The 18,727-nt window shown below is 38.6% G+C and overlaps 1 protein-coding gene across 1 annotated transcript; it reads left to right on the plus strand.

Moving 5' to 3' along the window:
- Positions 1–4,408: 4,408 nt before the first annotated feature.
- Positions 4,409–18,162, plus strand: LOC128854837 (protein abnormal spindle). Its single transcript, XM_054089258.1, has 6 exons — positions 4,409–4,604; positions 4,683–4,859; positions 5,257–5,469; positions 6,119–11,177; positions 17,215–17,516; positions 17,589–18,162. The coding sequence occupies exons 1-6, from the start codon at positions 4,590–4,592 to the stop codon at positions 17,853–17,855; spliced, it is 6,033 nt and encodes a 2,010-aa protein (XP_053945233.1). The 5' UTR covers positions 4,409–4,589; the 3' UTR covers positions 17,856–18,162.
- Positions 18,163–18,727: the final 565 nt, after the last annotated feature.

Below are 18,727 nucleotides of genomic sequence, written 5' to 3' on the forward strand. Positions count from 1 at the left end.
TTCTCAACCAAACTTAAACCCTCTCGTATGCACTTCAGAGTGAAACTGGGAATTGATTCACAGATATCTTCTACCGAAGTGACGTCATCTTGTGCGAGATTTGAGACGGATGGTATACTCACACATGTTGTGAAGGCAAAAAGGGTAATTCCCGGTTTACATTAAAAATACATTATATATTATAAATATGTGGTACGCAAATTAGTGTTACCAGATTTTATAATTATGTATTTTCCACTTCGCGTTATATAAGCCTAAATTTCGCGTTGTACTGAAACCTAATTTTTCCAAATCGCGTTATATCGAAACCGCGTTGTATAAGACCGCGTTATACAAGGGATACCTCTATATCGTCCCCTTAGTATTAAAATAGCCTATAAATTTTTTGATGTTTTGAGAAAATGAATTTCAAACTTTTTGTCGAAAGTAGCTCTCACTCAAATCTCGTTATGTCTGTAAATATTTATTATTTTTTGACTGACGTTTTGACCCAGTTTGTGGAACTAGAATTTGACAAAATTTTGACCACATATAAAATCGACGATGGAGAATCCAAAAATTCAATAAAAAAATAATAGCCTATGAGCACATAGGCTATTGTTATACTAAGGGGACGATATGTATATGGATATAACATATAGAAGAATCTTAGTTTAGCGTGTCCCTCTAAAAACTTAGCTACCGAAAATTTAAGACCATTAGATTTATATAATATGTACTATACATATATTTCTTTTTCAAAAACTAGGTGATTTTAATTAAATCGATAGTTGTATGTTTTCGACCCATGTACACACATACATATTTCCTAGACATCAAATAAAGTGCATTCAGATTAAAATAAAGTTCAAATTAATTGTTAAATTTACATGTGTCTATAGTCAAGTAGAATATGCAGAAGTATGCCAGCGCCGTAGCCGAATGGGTTGTGGCGTGACTACCATTCGGAATTCACAGAGAGAACATAGGTTCGAATCTCGGTGAAACACCAAAAATTAAGAAAAACATTTTTCTAATAGCGGTCGCCCCTCGGCTGGCAATGGTAGTGTGTATTTCTGCCATGAAAAAGTTCCTCATAAAAAATATCTCCCGTTCGGAGTCGGCTTGAAACTGTAGGTCCCTCCATTTGTAGAATAACATCAAGACGCACACCACAAATAGGAGGAGGAGCTCGGCCAAACACCCAAAAAAGGATGTACGCGCCAATTATATGTATATACCAGCCACTATCCTTGCACTTAGATCTACGAGTATTTCAATAAAAAGTCCTATTACTGTGTACATTTCCTAGTGTATTCCGATGAAACTATACGCCAATATCACCTCAACAACCGCACCGAAACTGGACAAGCAGTGAACCTTATAAAACTAGAATTTAAAGCAGAGCTGAAGTTAAGACTCAGTAGAAATTTGGAAACATGGTTCGTTATTTTGTTTTTAATGCCTTAATATCATATTTGAGGTCTACCAGACATCGACTTCAGCCACGTTCAAGTACAAAAGCTCAGTCCGGTGTCAGTTCTTCAGCGAAAAATAGCCAAAAAAAAAACCTAAAACTTTTTAAATTAAAATTTTCAATTTTTTAATTTAATTCTCAAATTAAAACTTTTAATTTTTTATTAATTTTTTTAATTTTTAAATTGAATAAAATTTCTTTCATTTTTTTTTTTTAATTTTCTTTGTTGTGAAATTATGGATTACTAGCGTCGAGTAAATATTTTCAAAAAAAAAAAAAATCAATTAAAACGTCACTGTAAATGTTCTAAATGTAATAAAAAAAATCAACTAAAAAAGTGACTTTAAATGGGCAGCGCCATGGACTGTGGCTAGGAGTAATTGTTCAGATTTTTGATGGATCGAATCGATGTGGCGTAATTATGATCGACAATTTTGTCGATTTTTTACAGAAACGAGTTTTCTTAGAAGATTACGAGAGAGAATGTTCTGCGCGTGCTCATACTTCACTGCAGCAAGACAACTATGGGGAAAATATCAAAATGTTGAGCATTTTGCAAAAAAATGCGTAGAAATTAAAAAAATTTACAATTAATCCAAGGCGAATATATTAAAGGTAACACCGGTAAATCAGCTAATTTTTTTTTTCGCCGTGTTCATGGGGCTGTCAGCCCAGAATGAAACGACAATATGCATTTGTAGAATATGCCTCCAATAGCCGAGTGCTTCATGCTTGAAAAAAGTTTAATGCACAAGAGCTAAGAATGGGCGTTATTGACGTAAAATTGTTTATATCCAGTTGCATATACATACATATGTGACTTGCTGAAAATTCGTTCATAATAACAAATGACAAAGATATACAGGCTGCTGACGGGCTCTCAGCGAATTTGAAGGGATCAGCTAATTTGCTGGCGTAACCGAGAATCCTACGGCGATTTGCTTACGAATACGGTGAATGCGAATTCGAAAAGTGCTTTATTTTATTTTCGTTTGAGTTTTTTAAAATAAACGTAATATTTAGGTGCGGAGTTCTAAATTGAGATAGCGATAAAAGCACATTCGCTAAATGTTTAAGCTTTTTAATTTCCATCGGGCGTGGTTTTGCTTGAAAAATGGATTCAGTTCGGTCGAATTAAACTTGAATTCAACCTGAACACGAACCGTACTCGTATATGCATGAATCGTTTCTTAAGTGAAAACATCAGAAAAGAAAATTTATTATGTGGTTTTGAAAATATCTTAGGCTTCTCGAATAGACTTAGATATCGTCCTGTATACTGAAGGGTAATGGGCAAAAGTATTATATGATTACTACTTATCGTCCCGTTAGTATAACAATAGCCTATGTGCTCATAGGCTATTATTTTTTATTGAATTTTTAGATTCTCCATCGTCGATTTTATATGTGGTCAAAATTTTGTCAAATTCTAGTTCCACAAACTGGGTCAAAACGTCAGTCAAAAAATAATAAATATTTACAGACATAACGAGATTTGAGTGAGAGCTACTTTCGACAAAACGTTTGAAATTCATTTTCTCAAAACATCAAAAAATGTATAGGCTATTTTAATACTAAGGGGACGTTATGTTCCTCATTCAATTCAAACAAACTTTTTACAAAAGACTTCGGACTGAATCTAAATGCATATATAATGAAGTGGAAATTTAAAATACAATTGTGCTCTTATTCTGACTCCATAAAATTTTAGTGTCCTCGTCATGGGTCTCCTGGTACTTGTGCGTATTTCAAGTATTGAGAAGGCAAACGACCAGCACCCGAAACGCATTAAAATACTATGTGTAAGCATCGTCTCAAACGCCAGCAAGCATCGGCGGTTGGGAGACAAAAGCGCATTTGCCTTCAGGCTTCATTGGAGATTTCTAAAACGAACAATATTATAGAAATCGCAAACATTGTATTTTTACCTTGAATTCCTGTCTGCTAAGTAGTGCTGCCATTATATCCCACGCCATTTGTTTAAAATCTTTCACAGTTCTGCATGGATGGAACACATCCAGAGATCAGTTGGTAAGGCGGTTATCACCTAATTGAGGCAATATTGATGAAAAAATAAATGGCAGTAGTCATATGTAACAGGAGGCGCCTTCTACGGCGCAGCTTTTATGAGCCATATACTTCAATATGACGAATACCTTACTAGCGTGGCGAAAAGACGTAATCCGTTACTAACGGATCTTCAATTTAGAACTCGAACAAATGTAATTTAATTTTTGCGCCATCTATTTCATTAACATTCTCTGTTAGTACCAAATTTCTTGCCATCACTTTATTAACCCGACGTCTACAACTGCTATGAGTTAAGTTAAAAAAGCTTTGTGAAAACAGAAAATGCCAATGTCGCGAATTCCCACTGTTAAAACATATTTGCTCGCGCCATCACTGCCTTAACATCAGCACTCGATCCGTAGTTCGACAATTCCATTTTTAATTTTAACACACAATTTGGATGCCGGAATACAGCGATCTGATTTGTTGAAAGCATTTTTAAAGTGAAATGTTAAGATAGCATGAAGAAACGAGACAATGTAAAAACAATAATCATTGCATAGATATTAAGGGACACTTGGTTGAAAGTGTAGATGTAGGGTAACGAAACTCATTTTAAATGCAGTGGCTGCGAAACTGTTTAATAACAAAATTGGATTTAGGGGCGGTTTCTACAGCATCTAGAAATATCTCTTGAAGGCATATACACATATGTAATATCTTGATCAAATTCTACTAAAGATACAATCTTAAAATTGTAGCACAAATATCGCTTTCTGCGAAATAAGGGATGAATTCATATTAAATTTTGAAATTATTTCCGTTGCGATTTGTATTACACATTTTGATTGGCACTGGTTTAATCACTCAGAAATACAACACTGCACTGTGCACAGCTGCGCAACCCTTCAACTATTTTTCAATTTGGCGGTTGGAATTTTATTTGTCCCGTTTTTCTGAGTTAATTTGTAAACGAATTTTGTTTAATTAAGTGATTTTTGGTGTTAATGTGATAGTTTTAATGTTTGTCTTACGTTTATATATGCTGTTTGATATTTACTTGAATACCAAAAACGAATTTTTGATATCTACCGCTGTTAATAATAAAAACCTGTGAAATAAAATGAGTGCATTTGAGGTTTGTCAAGCGTTTTATACTCTCAAGTATTTCATGTTGGTTGGTCTCTTGATATAAAAAACTCATTTTTATGTATAGGTAGTCATTACTCCACCGCGATCAAAATGCAAAAAACGCATTGAATCGCGTGAACCTACAGATGTTGTAATGGCGCCATTCTCTGCCAAATCTACTGTACAATTCGAAGATGTGCCGGTGGGGAAGACAGCCCGTCGTTTTTTGCGTATAGTTAATCCCTCAGACCAGGATATAGAGGTATGTGCAATTCACTTATGCCTTCAGCATTCCATTTTTTTCTTGTATAAGTAAATACAAATGTGCAATAAGCATTGCCTTGCCAATGTAGTGACCTGGTTTGGCTCACATTAGCCGAATTCCAGTTGCATATCTGTGTTGATTGGCAACCAGTTTCAAATTAAATCGATTTCAATCACTTACTAGTCGTAGGTCAAAGTTTTTTGTGATAGATGAAGGTTGGTCACTTATATGCATTATATTTGCACTCCCAGCAAAAAAGTGGATGATTTCCTGTAATAAATTTTAGTACTTGAATACATATATATTGAAGTATCTATTTTCTTTTTATAAATAAAATAAAATAATATATTATATAGTTATATATTTTAATAATCCATCGTATATTTCAATTTAGGTGCGTGTTATCAAACCAATTAGACCTGAATATAATATTTCCATCAGCTGGACTGAAATGGTTGTGCCGCGTTCGAAATCCGCAGAGATGGAAATGGTTTGGAACCCGTTAGAGGAAGTAATCTGTAAAGAAATATTACAGCTTTTAGATAATAGAAATTTCCGTAAGGACGTAATGGTTATATTGAAAACCCGCGTCAACAATCCAGTGAAGGTATGTTAGAAAAAATGAATGCATAATTAGAATGGCGCTTACTATATAAAGTCTGTATGTTAAACGCATGAAGATAAAAAATGGTGGTTGAATATGTCCCTAAAAGGGGTTGATTAAGCAAAACGCACGGCTTTCATATGGTTTTTAACTGCAACAAACATTAACCAATGCACCATTAGTAGTAGTTAGTCAAGCAGCCATATTTAATTGTTCTAGCAAATTACAAGCATTAAAGTGTATTTTTGTGCACAAAAAGCTGGTTTAGTAAATTTATAGAAGTGCAACTACATTCGTGATATTGAAAGTATTTTCTACTATCTATATATAAATAATAAAATTTACTATTTATACTATAATTTGCATGATTGCTTATAAAATATTTTCAATTAACTAAAAATATTTCAGTTTTAGGTTTTTACTTACATATATGAATACATAAATGAGTTTTTGTTTATTGTATGTAATTTAAAAAATTCATTACAATAATATAAAGAATAAAAATGTTTGTTTGGTTAAAGAAAAAGATTTTTAACCAACACTCACCTTATTATAAAGTGCATAATATGATATGCGTGTTTCGCAACTAAGAAATCTATTTTCTTTTTATACAAAAAAATAATGACATTATAATTGAAATATTCATTTTCAGAATGTTCGCAAATTCCCGACAATCTCAACAGGTAGCAGTGGTTATGTGAGAACTCTACGCCTCAAGTCTCCCAAAGGTGCTACAAAGTCACAAAAATCAAGTTCAAGTCAAACACAATTGCGCAAATCAGTTCAAACAACTACTCGAACGGCAAGCAAACCCCCGCCCGCACCGTCCGCGGTACGAATACGCGCACCACCACCGAGATCAGTATGGGCAGATTCAAATTGTTATTTGCGTGAAGAACAGCGGCGAGAGGTGTTGGATGAAATTACTATAAACTTTACTCACACATCCCCTCTTTCCGAGCGAAATATTTACGCGCGCAACAAATCTGTTAATGCCACGATGGCTACAGTTTCGTCTACCAAATCTCCAGTACTGGTTACGCACAAGGAAAATGTTAGTCCCATGACGCCAAATAATGTCATAGAAATGTTCGATAACATTCAGTTCACTCCCATAAATAGCAAAGTGGGGCAAAGTGATGTTGGCGCACAACATGATTTGGATAATCTGGCTAATTGGCCTACTCCAGTTGGTGTAGATACATTGCAAGTGAATTTATCAACATTACAACCACGGCGATTGGCATCAGCTAATGAGTCGACAGATAAGACTGAGGATACGAATAGCACGCAAATGTCAGTAGAGTTGCATATGTATCAAAAGACCCCTGGTAGCGCGACTGTTACAAATAAAACTTTTGATATAAACCGTGAAAACATAAATATTGCTACGGACTGCTTGGACGCTTCCCTCAGTTGTAGATTGACACTTAACAAGACCACTACCATCTGCACAACACCAAAGTCGCGGCCATTAGCAATGATAGAAGAAGAAGACATGACCTGTGGCAGTAGAGAAGCTGAAAAGACATACGTTAAAAATACAAAAGTAGACGAAGAAAGTCCTGTGAAGGCAGATTTGTTACGCGATATAAAATTGGTTGGCACACCGCTGCGGAAGTACTCTGAATCAATGAAGAACCTTTCTTTGCACTCACCAAACAAACGTTACTCGGCTAGCCAGGGTTCCATGCCGAATCTTAACGAAATGGAAAGTATTCGATCCATCGAACAGAATCGATACTTTTTCGGTAACCCTGTGCAATCACGAGATGGTTTAAGGATGTCCATTATTCAAGAGCAAAGCACCGGTACTAGCACACAACTACAGTTAAATAAAGATAACATCTCTTCTAACGATTCTGAAATTATTGACTTAGGCGGTATCTCTCAAGTTGATTTTGCTTTCAATCAAAGTGAAATTTTAGCACAATCGAGTCGTTTCAATTTGAATGAAACTGGTTTAAAATCACGTCGCAGCAGTCCAGTTGCTGTATCTGGAAAATGGCGAGATTTAAAAGGTGTATCACCAAAATCATCGAGATTAAAGCTCTCTGAATGCTCGCCCTCGAAATCAAACAGTCACAAGCGGAATTCGCAGGATTTATCATTCTCTGATGCTCCCAGCAGTGAGTCTATAGCGACTACTTCCAGTGAAAAATCTACAGCTAAGAGCTCTGCTTCATCAGCCCCGAGTTCAAAATCTTATTTCAGCAAAAACAATAATCTGATTCTGGTTTCGCCACCGAAGCGTCAACGAGTCGATAATGATTTTACTTTCGAACGTCCATCAGTGAGTAGCTCGTTACGTTCCAAAAATTGGACGCGTACTCAGGTTAAGAAAGTACGTCTTGTCAATCCCGTCTCGCCACACAAAATGGCATCACCATTATCACGCCAAACTGAGAAACTATATGATCCTGATATGTATCTGCAATTCTGCATTAACCCCGATCCCTTTGCAGCTAGCACTACTTGTGATCCCTTCCTTGCTTCCACTATGTATTTAGATGAAACGGCTGTGCAGAAGCATCAACAGGAATTTAAAAAGTGGCTAAATGCGCTGGTTACAATACCAGCTGACATGGATGGTGGCAGTGATACTAAAATCGATGTTGGAAAACTATTTAACGAGGTACGTCACAAAGATTTAACATTGGCCCCAACTAAAGAGGAACAGTCGATGGACTATCTGGTGCAGCATCGGCTCGAGGTTGTTAGACGGGCTGCTGTGTATTTGTATTTAAGCGCTGAAGTGCGCGAACCATGTTCGAAAGTAGCAGTTTATGTAAATAAGAATGCAATACGTATACGCAATGATAGGAATTTGCATTTGGATGTGGTGATGCAGCGCTACATACTGGAACTCTTGCTTTACTTCAATCCTATGTGGTTACGCATAGGTTTAGAGGTGGTGTATGGTGAAAAAATACCTTTGCGTTCCAATACCGACATTATCGGACTCAGCACCTTTATATTAAATCGTCTTTTCCGCGACAAACTTTTGGAAGAGAAATACTCACGCGCCTATTCATTATCGGATGAATACGCTGAGTATATTAAAAAGTATACACTAACTAAGATGCTTTGTTTATTGTTATTTCTGGATAAAGCCAAACAGAAACGTATTATCAAATATAATCCATGTCTTTTTGTGAAAAAATCGCCACATAAGGAAACTAAAGAAATACTACTTAAATTCTCATCTGAGCTACTTGCAAATATGGGCGATATCACACGAGATTTGAAACGACTCGGCTATGTGCTAGAGCATAAACAGTGCTTCCTAGACGAATTCAATTATGCATTCCAAAACCTCGCCGTAGATCTGCGAGATGGTATTCGGTTGACGCGCGTGATGGAGATTATATTGCTGCGCGAAGATCTCAGCAAGCAATTGCGTGTGCCAGCCATATCACGTCTGCAACGTATTTACAACGTGAACTTGGGCTTGAAGGCGCTTAGAGAAGCTGAGTTTGAATTGCACGGTGGCATTACTGCAGCAGATGTTGTCGATGGGCATCGCGAGAAGACGCTTTCATTGCTGTGGCAGATAATTTATAAATTCCGCTCACCAAAATTCCATGCAGCAGCTCGCGTGCTCCAAAAGTGGTGGCGGAGCAAATGGCTAAGTGTGTGGGTAAAGCGACGCATCCGCGACAAAGAAGAGCGCCGTCGACAGAGCGCTGCAACCACCATACAAGCACACTATCATGGTTATATAGAGCGCCGCTGGGTGAAATTGTATCGCCAAGAGCGCACTGAAGCAGCTATGGTATTACAGAAGCACATCAGACGTTACCTAGCGCAAAAACAATATAATATTTCAATAGCAGCGGTGTGTAAAATTCAGCGTTGGTACCGTGCTTGTACGCTCGGTGTTAGCTATCGGCGGCACTTTGTAGTTCTACGCAGTTGCACCACATTCATTCAGCGCTGCTATCGTCGTCGCTTGCTGTCAAAAAAGTTGCTTCTTGTCGCTGAGGAATACCGCAGATACTGGGAAGAAAAGCGCTTCGAAGCGGCTACTCGTATACAAAAGTACTGGCGTACCCACTGCGTTACGAAACAGGAACGAGCAACGTTCCTGATATTGAAAAAGAATGCAATAGCGTTGCAACAGAGGTGGCGAGCAAAATACGCCATGCGACAACAACGTAACACTTTTTTGCGTCTGCGTGCGGCAGTTATTTCTATGCAGCAACGTTTTCGTGCAAAGTGTTGTATGGTGCGTCAGCGCTCTGAGTACCTTCATTTACGCGCTTGCATTATAAAGCTGCAAGTACGTTGGCGCTCCATTCTACAAATGCGCGCAGTACAAAAAGAATATAGAAAAAAACGGGAGGCAATCATTCGAATACAGCGTCGCTTCCGTGCCTTATTAGCAATGCGTCGAGACCGCGCCGCTTACCAACAGCTTCGTAAAGCCGTATGTAAGATTCAGGAAAAATATCGGGCAACTCGCATTATGCAAATGCATAAAGCTCAGTATGTACGCTTACGCAACAGCTGCTTGATCATACAGCGCAAATGGCGCGCTACTAGCCTAGCGCGTTGCATACGCGTTGAGTTCATTACAATTCAATATATGGCGACCGTTGTGCAACAACATTTTCGTGCTACGCGACTGATGCGGCAACAACGCGCGGACTATGAGCGGCTGAGGGCTGCCGCAATTATAGTTCAACGCAGATATCGCGGCCTGCAGAACATGCACCGGATGCGTTCGCATTACCAAAATGTACGTACTAAAATTATACAAATTCAACGGCGCTTCCGTGCAACTAGAAAAATGCAACTGGTACGTAAGGCTTACCAGCAAAAACGGGATGCTGCTATAAACATTCAACGCTGGTACCGCTCCATTCGGCTTACTCGCCAGCAACGATTGTCGTATACAGTCTTGCGCAATAGCTGCATTTATATTCAGCGTAAATGGAAGGCAACGCTGCAAGCGCGCTTTATTAGGCAAGAATACCAAAAGAAACTTCAACATATTGTTTTCGTGCAACGCCGTTGGCGGGCTACTTTGGTAATGCGCCAGGAACGAGTAGCTTATCAACGTAAGCGCAGCGCGGCGTGCAGCATACAACGATTCTTCCGCTCATATCGCAAAACCTTGGCAGTACGTGAACAGTTTCTACTCGTACGTAAGCTAGTAATTTGCGTACAACGCAAATACCGCGCACAACTTAAAATGCGAACTGCGCGACACGATTTCGTTCTGTTGCGACATATAACGGTTCATTTGCAGCAGAAGTATCGCGGTCGACGTGTGATGCGCATGCAACGTGCCGAATTTATTTTTCTCCGTCGAACCGTTATCCATTTGCAGCAGAAATTCCGTGGTAAACGTGAAATGCAACAGCAACGCTCTGAATATTTGCAATTGCGAAGCACCGTCATTGGGCTGCAATGCCAGGCGCGAGGACTATTGGCACGTCGGCGTCTACTGAATATGATGACACCCGAAATGGTGGAGGAGCGTCGTCGCAGGAAAGCGGCTAGTGTCATCCAGCGTTTCTGGCGTGGTTATCGTGTGCGTAAATGCTTCCAGAGCATGAAGATGCGGCTGCTACGGCGAAATATGCTACTTTGGCGCAAGACTACACAAGCAACCAACACCATAAGCAGTAAGATTGCACACGCGGTGAGTGTACTGCGCGACCATTCGAGCGCATCGGAAATACTGCACGTTCTTATATGCCTCGGTAAGTTAAAAATACGTTGCATTTGTTGAATAAAGTAAAATTAAGATACAGAAATATAAATTGGAATCTGTGCTGAAGTATCAATATTATCAGGTGATATATACATACATATATTCGTTTGGGAAAAAGAAATCCATTATTTTGGCGTAAAATTTTCGCACAAATGGTTGAAAAGTATTTTATGGTCGATCTTTAGCTCCTGGGCGATGCTACGACTACTAACATGCCGATCAACTTCGATTATTTCTGTGATTTTATCGACAGTTTCGACATGATCGACCATTTCTTTAACATCAAAAAATGCCTGAACGGACGGAACCGAAATTGCAAGCAATTAGCCGTATCGGCACCATAAACACCATTCTCAATTTCAGCGCTCTGACTTCCATTTTCGCCTTTATCAAAGAAAAACTGTAAAATTTACCGAATTTTCTTTTAGTTGACTTCCATTGTTAACACCCTGTAACTCGCAACTGAATGGGACAAAAAAAAACAGCAAGAGAACTTTTTTTAGTGTGAAATTTCACCTTGACAACGACCATAAACTTTAAGTTGTTTGACCGATACTTTACGAGATCGATTACTACAGCCATCTATCGAGAAAATAATGGATATTTTTCCCCCAAACTAATATTTATAAAATAACTTCGATAAATTCGGGAGCCCACGCGGTGGTTAAAAATAAATATTATTGCACCGCTAAATCAAATTAGATTGAATATTACTAGAGAATAGCATTTTATATATTGTCGCCATGAAGACATTTATTTCTAACGATGAGAAATAAATGAATAAATGTCAAGTGAAGACAGTTACTTTCAAGCGATAAGTTGCAACTAGTATTCGTAATGATTTATCCTAGAATGAAACCTGTCGAGAATTTTACAAAAGGTCTCGAAATATAAAAAGTGATTGTGATATCAAACTGATTTCAAATTAACGTGCATTCTAATACTTAGCCCATATATAGGTTGTTGGTAGCAACCCAACGGAATCAAAATATGGTAGGTATTGACTAAAATGTTGAGAAAGGTGAGAGGATACACGATAGCCCTTCAACATATCGATCAGTCTTGAGTAACTTCCTTTTTTGAATGTTCGTTATTTTATTATAAAAGTAAAAGCAAAAACGATATAAATCTAAGCTTCAAACTTAGAACAGAAGCTAACAAAGCCGCATCTCTCGAATTTGGTGGATGTCCTTGCCGGGCATAGTATGTTAGGTATCTACGCGGGGAGTCTTGGGATTGTCTCAAGTCCTTTCTACAGAAACTGTCTAAAAGATGCAGTGTAATCATCGCGACACCTTCTCCTTAGCTCCCCTGCTCTCGTTCAGACATCTCTGTCCAAGTGGACAGCCATTTATCCCAACCTAACCTCAAGGCGAATTGAGTATCTAAGGTGGCGCCATTAAAAAAGAAGTTACTTTATTTTTCGCGATTTTGACAAGTCTGACGCCAGCTTCCTTAGCAATACAAAACAAACAAAAGTAGGAGAAATTACATGTTTACGAAAATTTAGTGAATGGCATGGTAGTTTTGTTATTTGTGAGATTCAACCTAATCAAACTAATGAAAACGATGTGCGGTGTGTTAAATTGTGAAAGCTCGAATTAATATAAAGCCTACAAATGCAGTTTGTTTGCGTTTTTATGCGGAAGACACGTAATTTTTTTTTAATTTTCACAACACCTTCCTCAGAACTTCACGGTTTTTAATTAGAATTTCTAATTTCTCTAAGCTGTGTAAAAATTGGGTAATGGAGGTTGATACAAATTTTATTATTTTCCTAAGGTGGTTCGAAATTCGACAACAATCACACCCACCTTCAATACAACGGAATTTTTTGAATATTCAAAAATTCCATATTTCAGTAGTTAATGGAAAAACCTGGTATAAGAAGTAAATCCTAAGGAAAATACAATATATGTATCTTGCATCTTCTTCTTAACATATAAAAAACTCTTGTCTCTAAGTTCGTTTACAACAGGTTCGTTTTGTACCCGATCGGTAGCATTGTTGTTGACCAAATTTTAATTTTTTTGTACCAAACGCTACAAGGTAGCGCAAAATTAATCACCCAATTTTGTTTTTTAATAAATTTTCTAATAAATGAACAAAACTAGTTTTTGAGTGATGGAAATCTTTATTTTGACATTCACGCGCTCCATTGCATGTCTGCTTGAATACTGCAGCTGTCTAGTTCTTAAGTGCCAAATATGATTGACATATGATGCCACTCACTGAAATATAAATCTTCCGATAGGGTAATTAATTTTGCACCACCTTGTAGTAAACATATTGCCGGGTATATATTTTGTTAGATGTTTGGCCGAACTTCTCCTCCCATTTGAGGTGTGCGTATTGATGTTGTTCCGCGATTTTGGCCGAATTTAACAAAGCGCGCCAATCGTTACTTTCTCGTGCTAACCGGCGCCAATTGGACACACCAAGTGAAGCCAAGTCCTTCTCCGCCTAATCTTTCCAACGCAAAGAAGGCCTTCTTCTTCCTCTGCTACCACCAGCTGGTACCGCATCGAATACTTTCAAAGCCGGAGCGTTTGTATCCATTCGGACGACATGACCCAGCAAACGTAGCCGCTGGATCTTTATTCGCTGCGCTATGTCTATGTCGTCGTAAAGCTCATACAACTCATCGTTCCATCGCCTGCGATATTCGCCGTTGCCAACGTGCAAATGTCCAAAAATCTTCCGCAGAATCTTTCTCTCAAACACTCCAAGCGTCTCTTCATCGGATGTTGTCATCGTCCAAGCTTCTCCGCCATACGTTAGGACGGGCATGATGAGAGCTTGTAAAGTGTTAGTTTTGTTCGTCGAGAGAGGACTTTACTGCTCAGTTGCCTACTTAGTCCAAAGTAGTACTTGTTGGCAAGAGAGATTCTACGTTGGATTTCAAGGCTGATATTGTTATCGGTGTTAATGCTGGTTCCTAAATAAACGAAGTCTTTTATAACCTCGAAATTATAACTGTCTACAGTGACGTGGGTGCCGATACGCGAGTGCGCCGATTGTTTGTTTGAAGACAGGAGGTACATCGTTTTGTCCTCGTTCACCACCAAACCCATTCGCTTTGCCCCTTTATCCAGTTTGGAGAAGGCAGAACTAACAGCGTGGTTGTTAAAGCCAATGATATCGATATCATCGGCATACGCCAACACTTGTACGCTCTTATAAAATATTGTGCCTGAGCGATTAAGTTCTGCGGCTCGTACGATGCTCTCCAACATCAGGTTACAGAAGTCACACGACAGCGAGTCACCCTGTCTGAAACCTCGTTTGGTATCAAACGGCTCAGAGAGGTCCTTCCCAATTCTGACGGCGCTGCTGGTGTTGAGCAACATCATCTTGCATAGCCGTATTAGTTTTGTGTGGATACCAAATTCAGACATCGCGGCATACAAGTAACTCCTTTCCGTACTGTCGAATGCAGCTTTGAAATCGACAAAAAGATGGTGTGTGTCGATTCTCCTTTCGTGGGAATTTTTCCAAGATTTGGCGTGTTGTGAATATTTGGTCGATGGTAGACTTCCCACGTCTAAAGCCACACTGCTAAGGTCCAATCAGTTGGTTGACGGTGGGCTTCAGCCTTTCACACAATACGCCTGCTAGAACCTTATAGGCGAGATTTAGAAGCCTAATCCCGTGGTAATTGGCACAGATTGCAGGATCGCCCTTCTTATGGATTGGGCAGAGCACACTTAAATTCCAGTCGACAGGCATGCTTTTATCCGACCATATTTTGCATAGAAGCTGATGCATGCACCTTACCAGCTCCTCGACGCCATGTTTGAATAGCTCAGCCGACAGTCCGTCGGCGCCCGCGTCTTTGTTCTTTAGCCGTGCTATTGCTATTCTCACCTCGTCATGGTCGGGTAGCGTAACGACTATTCCGTCGTCAACGATTGGGGTATCGGGACCTTCACATTCTCTGTGACATGCGCAGCTGTCACTGTTTAACAGGTTCGAGAAGTGTTGCCTCCATAATTTAAGATTGCTCTGTACGTCAGAGTCCCAAGCTTCTTTTAAATGTCCACATTGAGCACGCCTACAGATAAAATACGCCACACAATCTATTCATGAATGCCTAATTGTTGAGTACTTTGAGATCTCGATGTTGAAGGTTGTTTAGCAAAACTTTGCGCTACAACAACAACAGGAATATTCTGAACAGACTGTCCAGTTTTTGGTCTGCCGGTCGTTTTCTATCCTCGACAGTAAGTTGTACATCTGTCTAATTGATACATGTCACAGATGGAATAAAAATGGTACCGCCTAGGAATTATTCACTACTGACATCTAGCCGTCACTTTTGAAATACCCTTAATAATATGTGCATCGCTAAGACCATTTTATACAACTATGAAACTACGTTCGCATTTTGCATTGGACATTGCATGGTTTTTGGTGAAAACCACTCCCACCTCTCATATAACAAAAATGTAAATTTGAAATTCGCAATGCATTTCGCCTTGCTCGAAGCGTTGAGGGGGCTAATATTAATATTCCAATTTTATATAGCTCGAAAAATCTTCAAGTTATAAGTAATGTGTGTCAAATCGCGATAATATATGTATACATGTACACTATAGATGGTTCGCACAGCATTTGTCCTTAACGGCTCCCCACAAAAAATAATCCAGCGGGCTTAAATCACAGCTCCGAGGCGGCCAATTGATATCGGAATTTCGGCTGATTATTCGGTTTTTAAAAACGGTAGCCAAAAGATCGAGTGTAACTTTGGTAGTGTGACAAGTTGCACCGTCCTGTTGAAACCAAATGTCGTCCATGTCATCCTCTTCAATTTTTGGAAACAACTCGTTGAGCATGTCACGGTAACGCTCGCCATTTACTGTAACCGCGGCTCCTTGCTCATTTTCGAAAAAAAATGGCCCGATGGTGCCGCCGCACCAAAACCGCACCAAACAGTGACTCTTTGTGGATGCATTTTCTTCTCTACAGTAACGTGTGGGTTTTCTGAGCCCCAAATCCGACAATTTTGCTTATTGACGTAGCCACCGATGTGAAAATCAGAAAAGAAGAAGCAGACTCACCACTTTGGAAATAGGTTTTCAATATTTCCCAATTTTGTTCAAGCGTATAGCGTCCCATTTCGTAAATGTCAAACCTTTAAGAAATTATGAACACATTTGACATGTCATTTGTGTTACCATTCTCAAAAAAATAGGTGGTTCAAAAAGGAAACGCTATATGGCCCACCCCGTATTAAATAAATATGTACCGAATATTGGGTATTCCTGATCATAAAAGGGTTTTTTTGTACCCTGAAGCTACTTCTCGTGAACTTACCATTGATTCCACATTAATTTCTTTCCATTCATGATCACATCCAAACTCACTTAAACAAAAACATACGTCATCGAAATTTATACATAATTTAAATACAGAATTTTATATTTTGTAATTAACGAGTTTACCAGTAAAGGGTGTTTCGTTTAATAATTTTCACTGTGGAACAAATTCAGGTTAGCAAAAATTAGGTCCATTCTGAGAGTGGCGGGTGAAAATAGAGGCGAAATTAGAAGACCCGTATCGCGCCGTTTTTTTATGTTAGTTCGAATTTTTTTTTAATCGGTCTTCGAAGTTCGAAATCGGAGCAAAATTGTTTATATGGTTTTTTGGCTATAACTCGTCGACTAATTGATATTTTTTCAATCTGTAAAAGCCAAATTATTGCTAGAGACCTGTGCAACAATTACAATTTTTGAAAAAATTGATTTCGAAAATTTTTGTGGTACTTATGAAACAATATACTGAAAATCGGCATTTGACTGCAAACTTCGAAGGCCGATTAAAAAAAAATTCGAACTAACATAAAAAAACGGCGCGATACGGGAGGTACTGTTATTTTACCAAACCAATTAACAAGCCTCTCTGTACCTAAACTTTTTTTCATACTATTACTTCTTTAAATACTTTACATCCTTTTTAACGCCATGTAAATCTCCAAATAAAAACAAGGAACATATCACTAAAAAAAATAATACTTTCATTTTCAGACCGCATTTCCCGCACTATACCCCACTTTCTAATGAATCATACGGACTTTGTGTCGACATTTTGCTATGGCGTCATGGCACAAACAATACGCAGTGAGGTCGACAAGCAGTTAATTCGCTACTGCAGCCGCATCATTTTGAACTTGGCGCGTTACAATAGTACAACCGCGAATACATTCCAAGAGAGCGGTCTTGTGACCATAGCTCAGATGCTATTGCGCTGGTGCGACAAGGATAGTGAAATATTTAACACGTTATGCACTCTTATTTGGCTATTTGCACATTGCCCCTATAAACGCCACGTAAGTTTGGAAATAAAATTTAGTAAAACTAAATTTCTTACAAATTGATTTATTTTTCATTATTATGCACAGATCATTCGCGAGTATATGACGACTCCTGAAGCAGTTTATGTGGTGCGTGAGACTAAAAAACTTGTGGCGCGTAAAGAGCGTATGAATCAGAATGTACGCAAACCTCTTGTACCGACGCGTGCCTCCAAGCGGCAACAATTTCCCAGTCGTGCGCTGCCTGGTCTCGAGCCCGACTACGGCGTCATACATAATAAACCGTATACGTTTGTATCGTCAGTATTTGCATTCGATATGCTGCTAGCCGAACTGGAAATTGAAGTCACTTAAATGTTATGTGCTTTTTTGTAGTATATTTTAGTCTAAGTATTTCTATGTGACATAAAACTTCGTTTGTTAAACAACATTAAGATGCATACCACCTCTATATGGTTTGTACCCTATTTGTGTATATTTATATGTAACGATTGTCCGTGTTTTTTTTTCTACTTAATCACTGTGCTAGGCGATGTGGCTTTTGATTACAAGCTTTTTTGATACTTTTACAGACTACGACTCTAAATACTTTATAACTAATTGTCGTGAATGTTAATTTTACGTTATGTAATTAAATGCACAGAATTATTTTATCTCGTAATTTTTTCATTTTTATTTTTAGTTTAACACCTTACATGACAACCCTGTTCTACTTTCCGAATGGGTTTAAATAGCAATTGGTACGTAATTCGTTTCCCGGACAGTCGGTTCTACGTTTCCGATTAATATCATGACATGAAATGTCATTTCAGCGGCAATAGCCAAAATATATGGGAAATATTTTACACTCATACAACAACATTGTTTTTCACAGTGTTTGAAATTGCTTTCAGTTTTTCATTTCGTTTGCTTCGGCTGCGAAAATTTAAACCGACTCTGCTGTCGCTTTGCTGCGAAGATTATTACAGCACGACAGCGATTTAGAAAAACTCAGAGCTTTGAGGTGGCTATTGCTGCCGTACAAAACATTTCTCTTATCTGGGTTCCAGTGCATAAGAACATAGAGGGAAATGAAATTGCTGGGGATCTCACGCCACGCACTTTCCAAACTCATAGCGGTGGTCAGTGGTCACTGGGTGATCGGAACTCATACTGCGGAGACGCTTGGACTTCCGTACAACCCCCACTGCAGAAGCTGTGTGATCCGACAAAGAAAGAGACTGTTG

Source organism: Anastrepha ludens, chromosome 2, assembly GCF_028408465.1.
Source record: "Anastrepha ludens isolate Willacy chromosome 2, idAnaLude1.1, whole genome shotgun sequence".
In the NCBI taxonomy this organism is placed as follows: Eukaryota; Metazoa; Arthropoda; class Insecta; order Diptera; family Tephritidae; genus Anastrepha; species Anastrepha ludens.

Excerpts from the sequence above, each read along its gene's own strand:
- LOC128854837 (XM_054089258.1), top strand. Across the intron at positions 5,470-6,118 it reads GCGTCAACAATCCAGTGAAG|AATGTTCGCAAATTCCCGAC; the intron begins GTATGTTAGAAA and ends ATTCATTTTCAG. Across the intron at positions 17,517-17,588 it reads ATTGCCCCTATAAACGCCAC|ATCATTCGCGAGTATATGAC; the intron begins GTAAGTTTGGAA and ends TATTATGCACAG.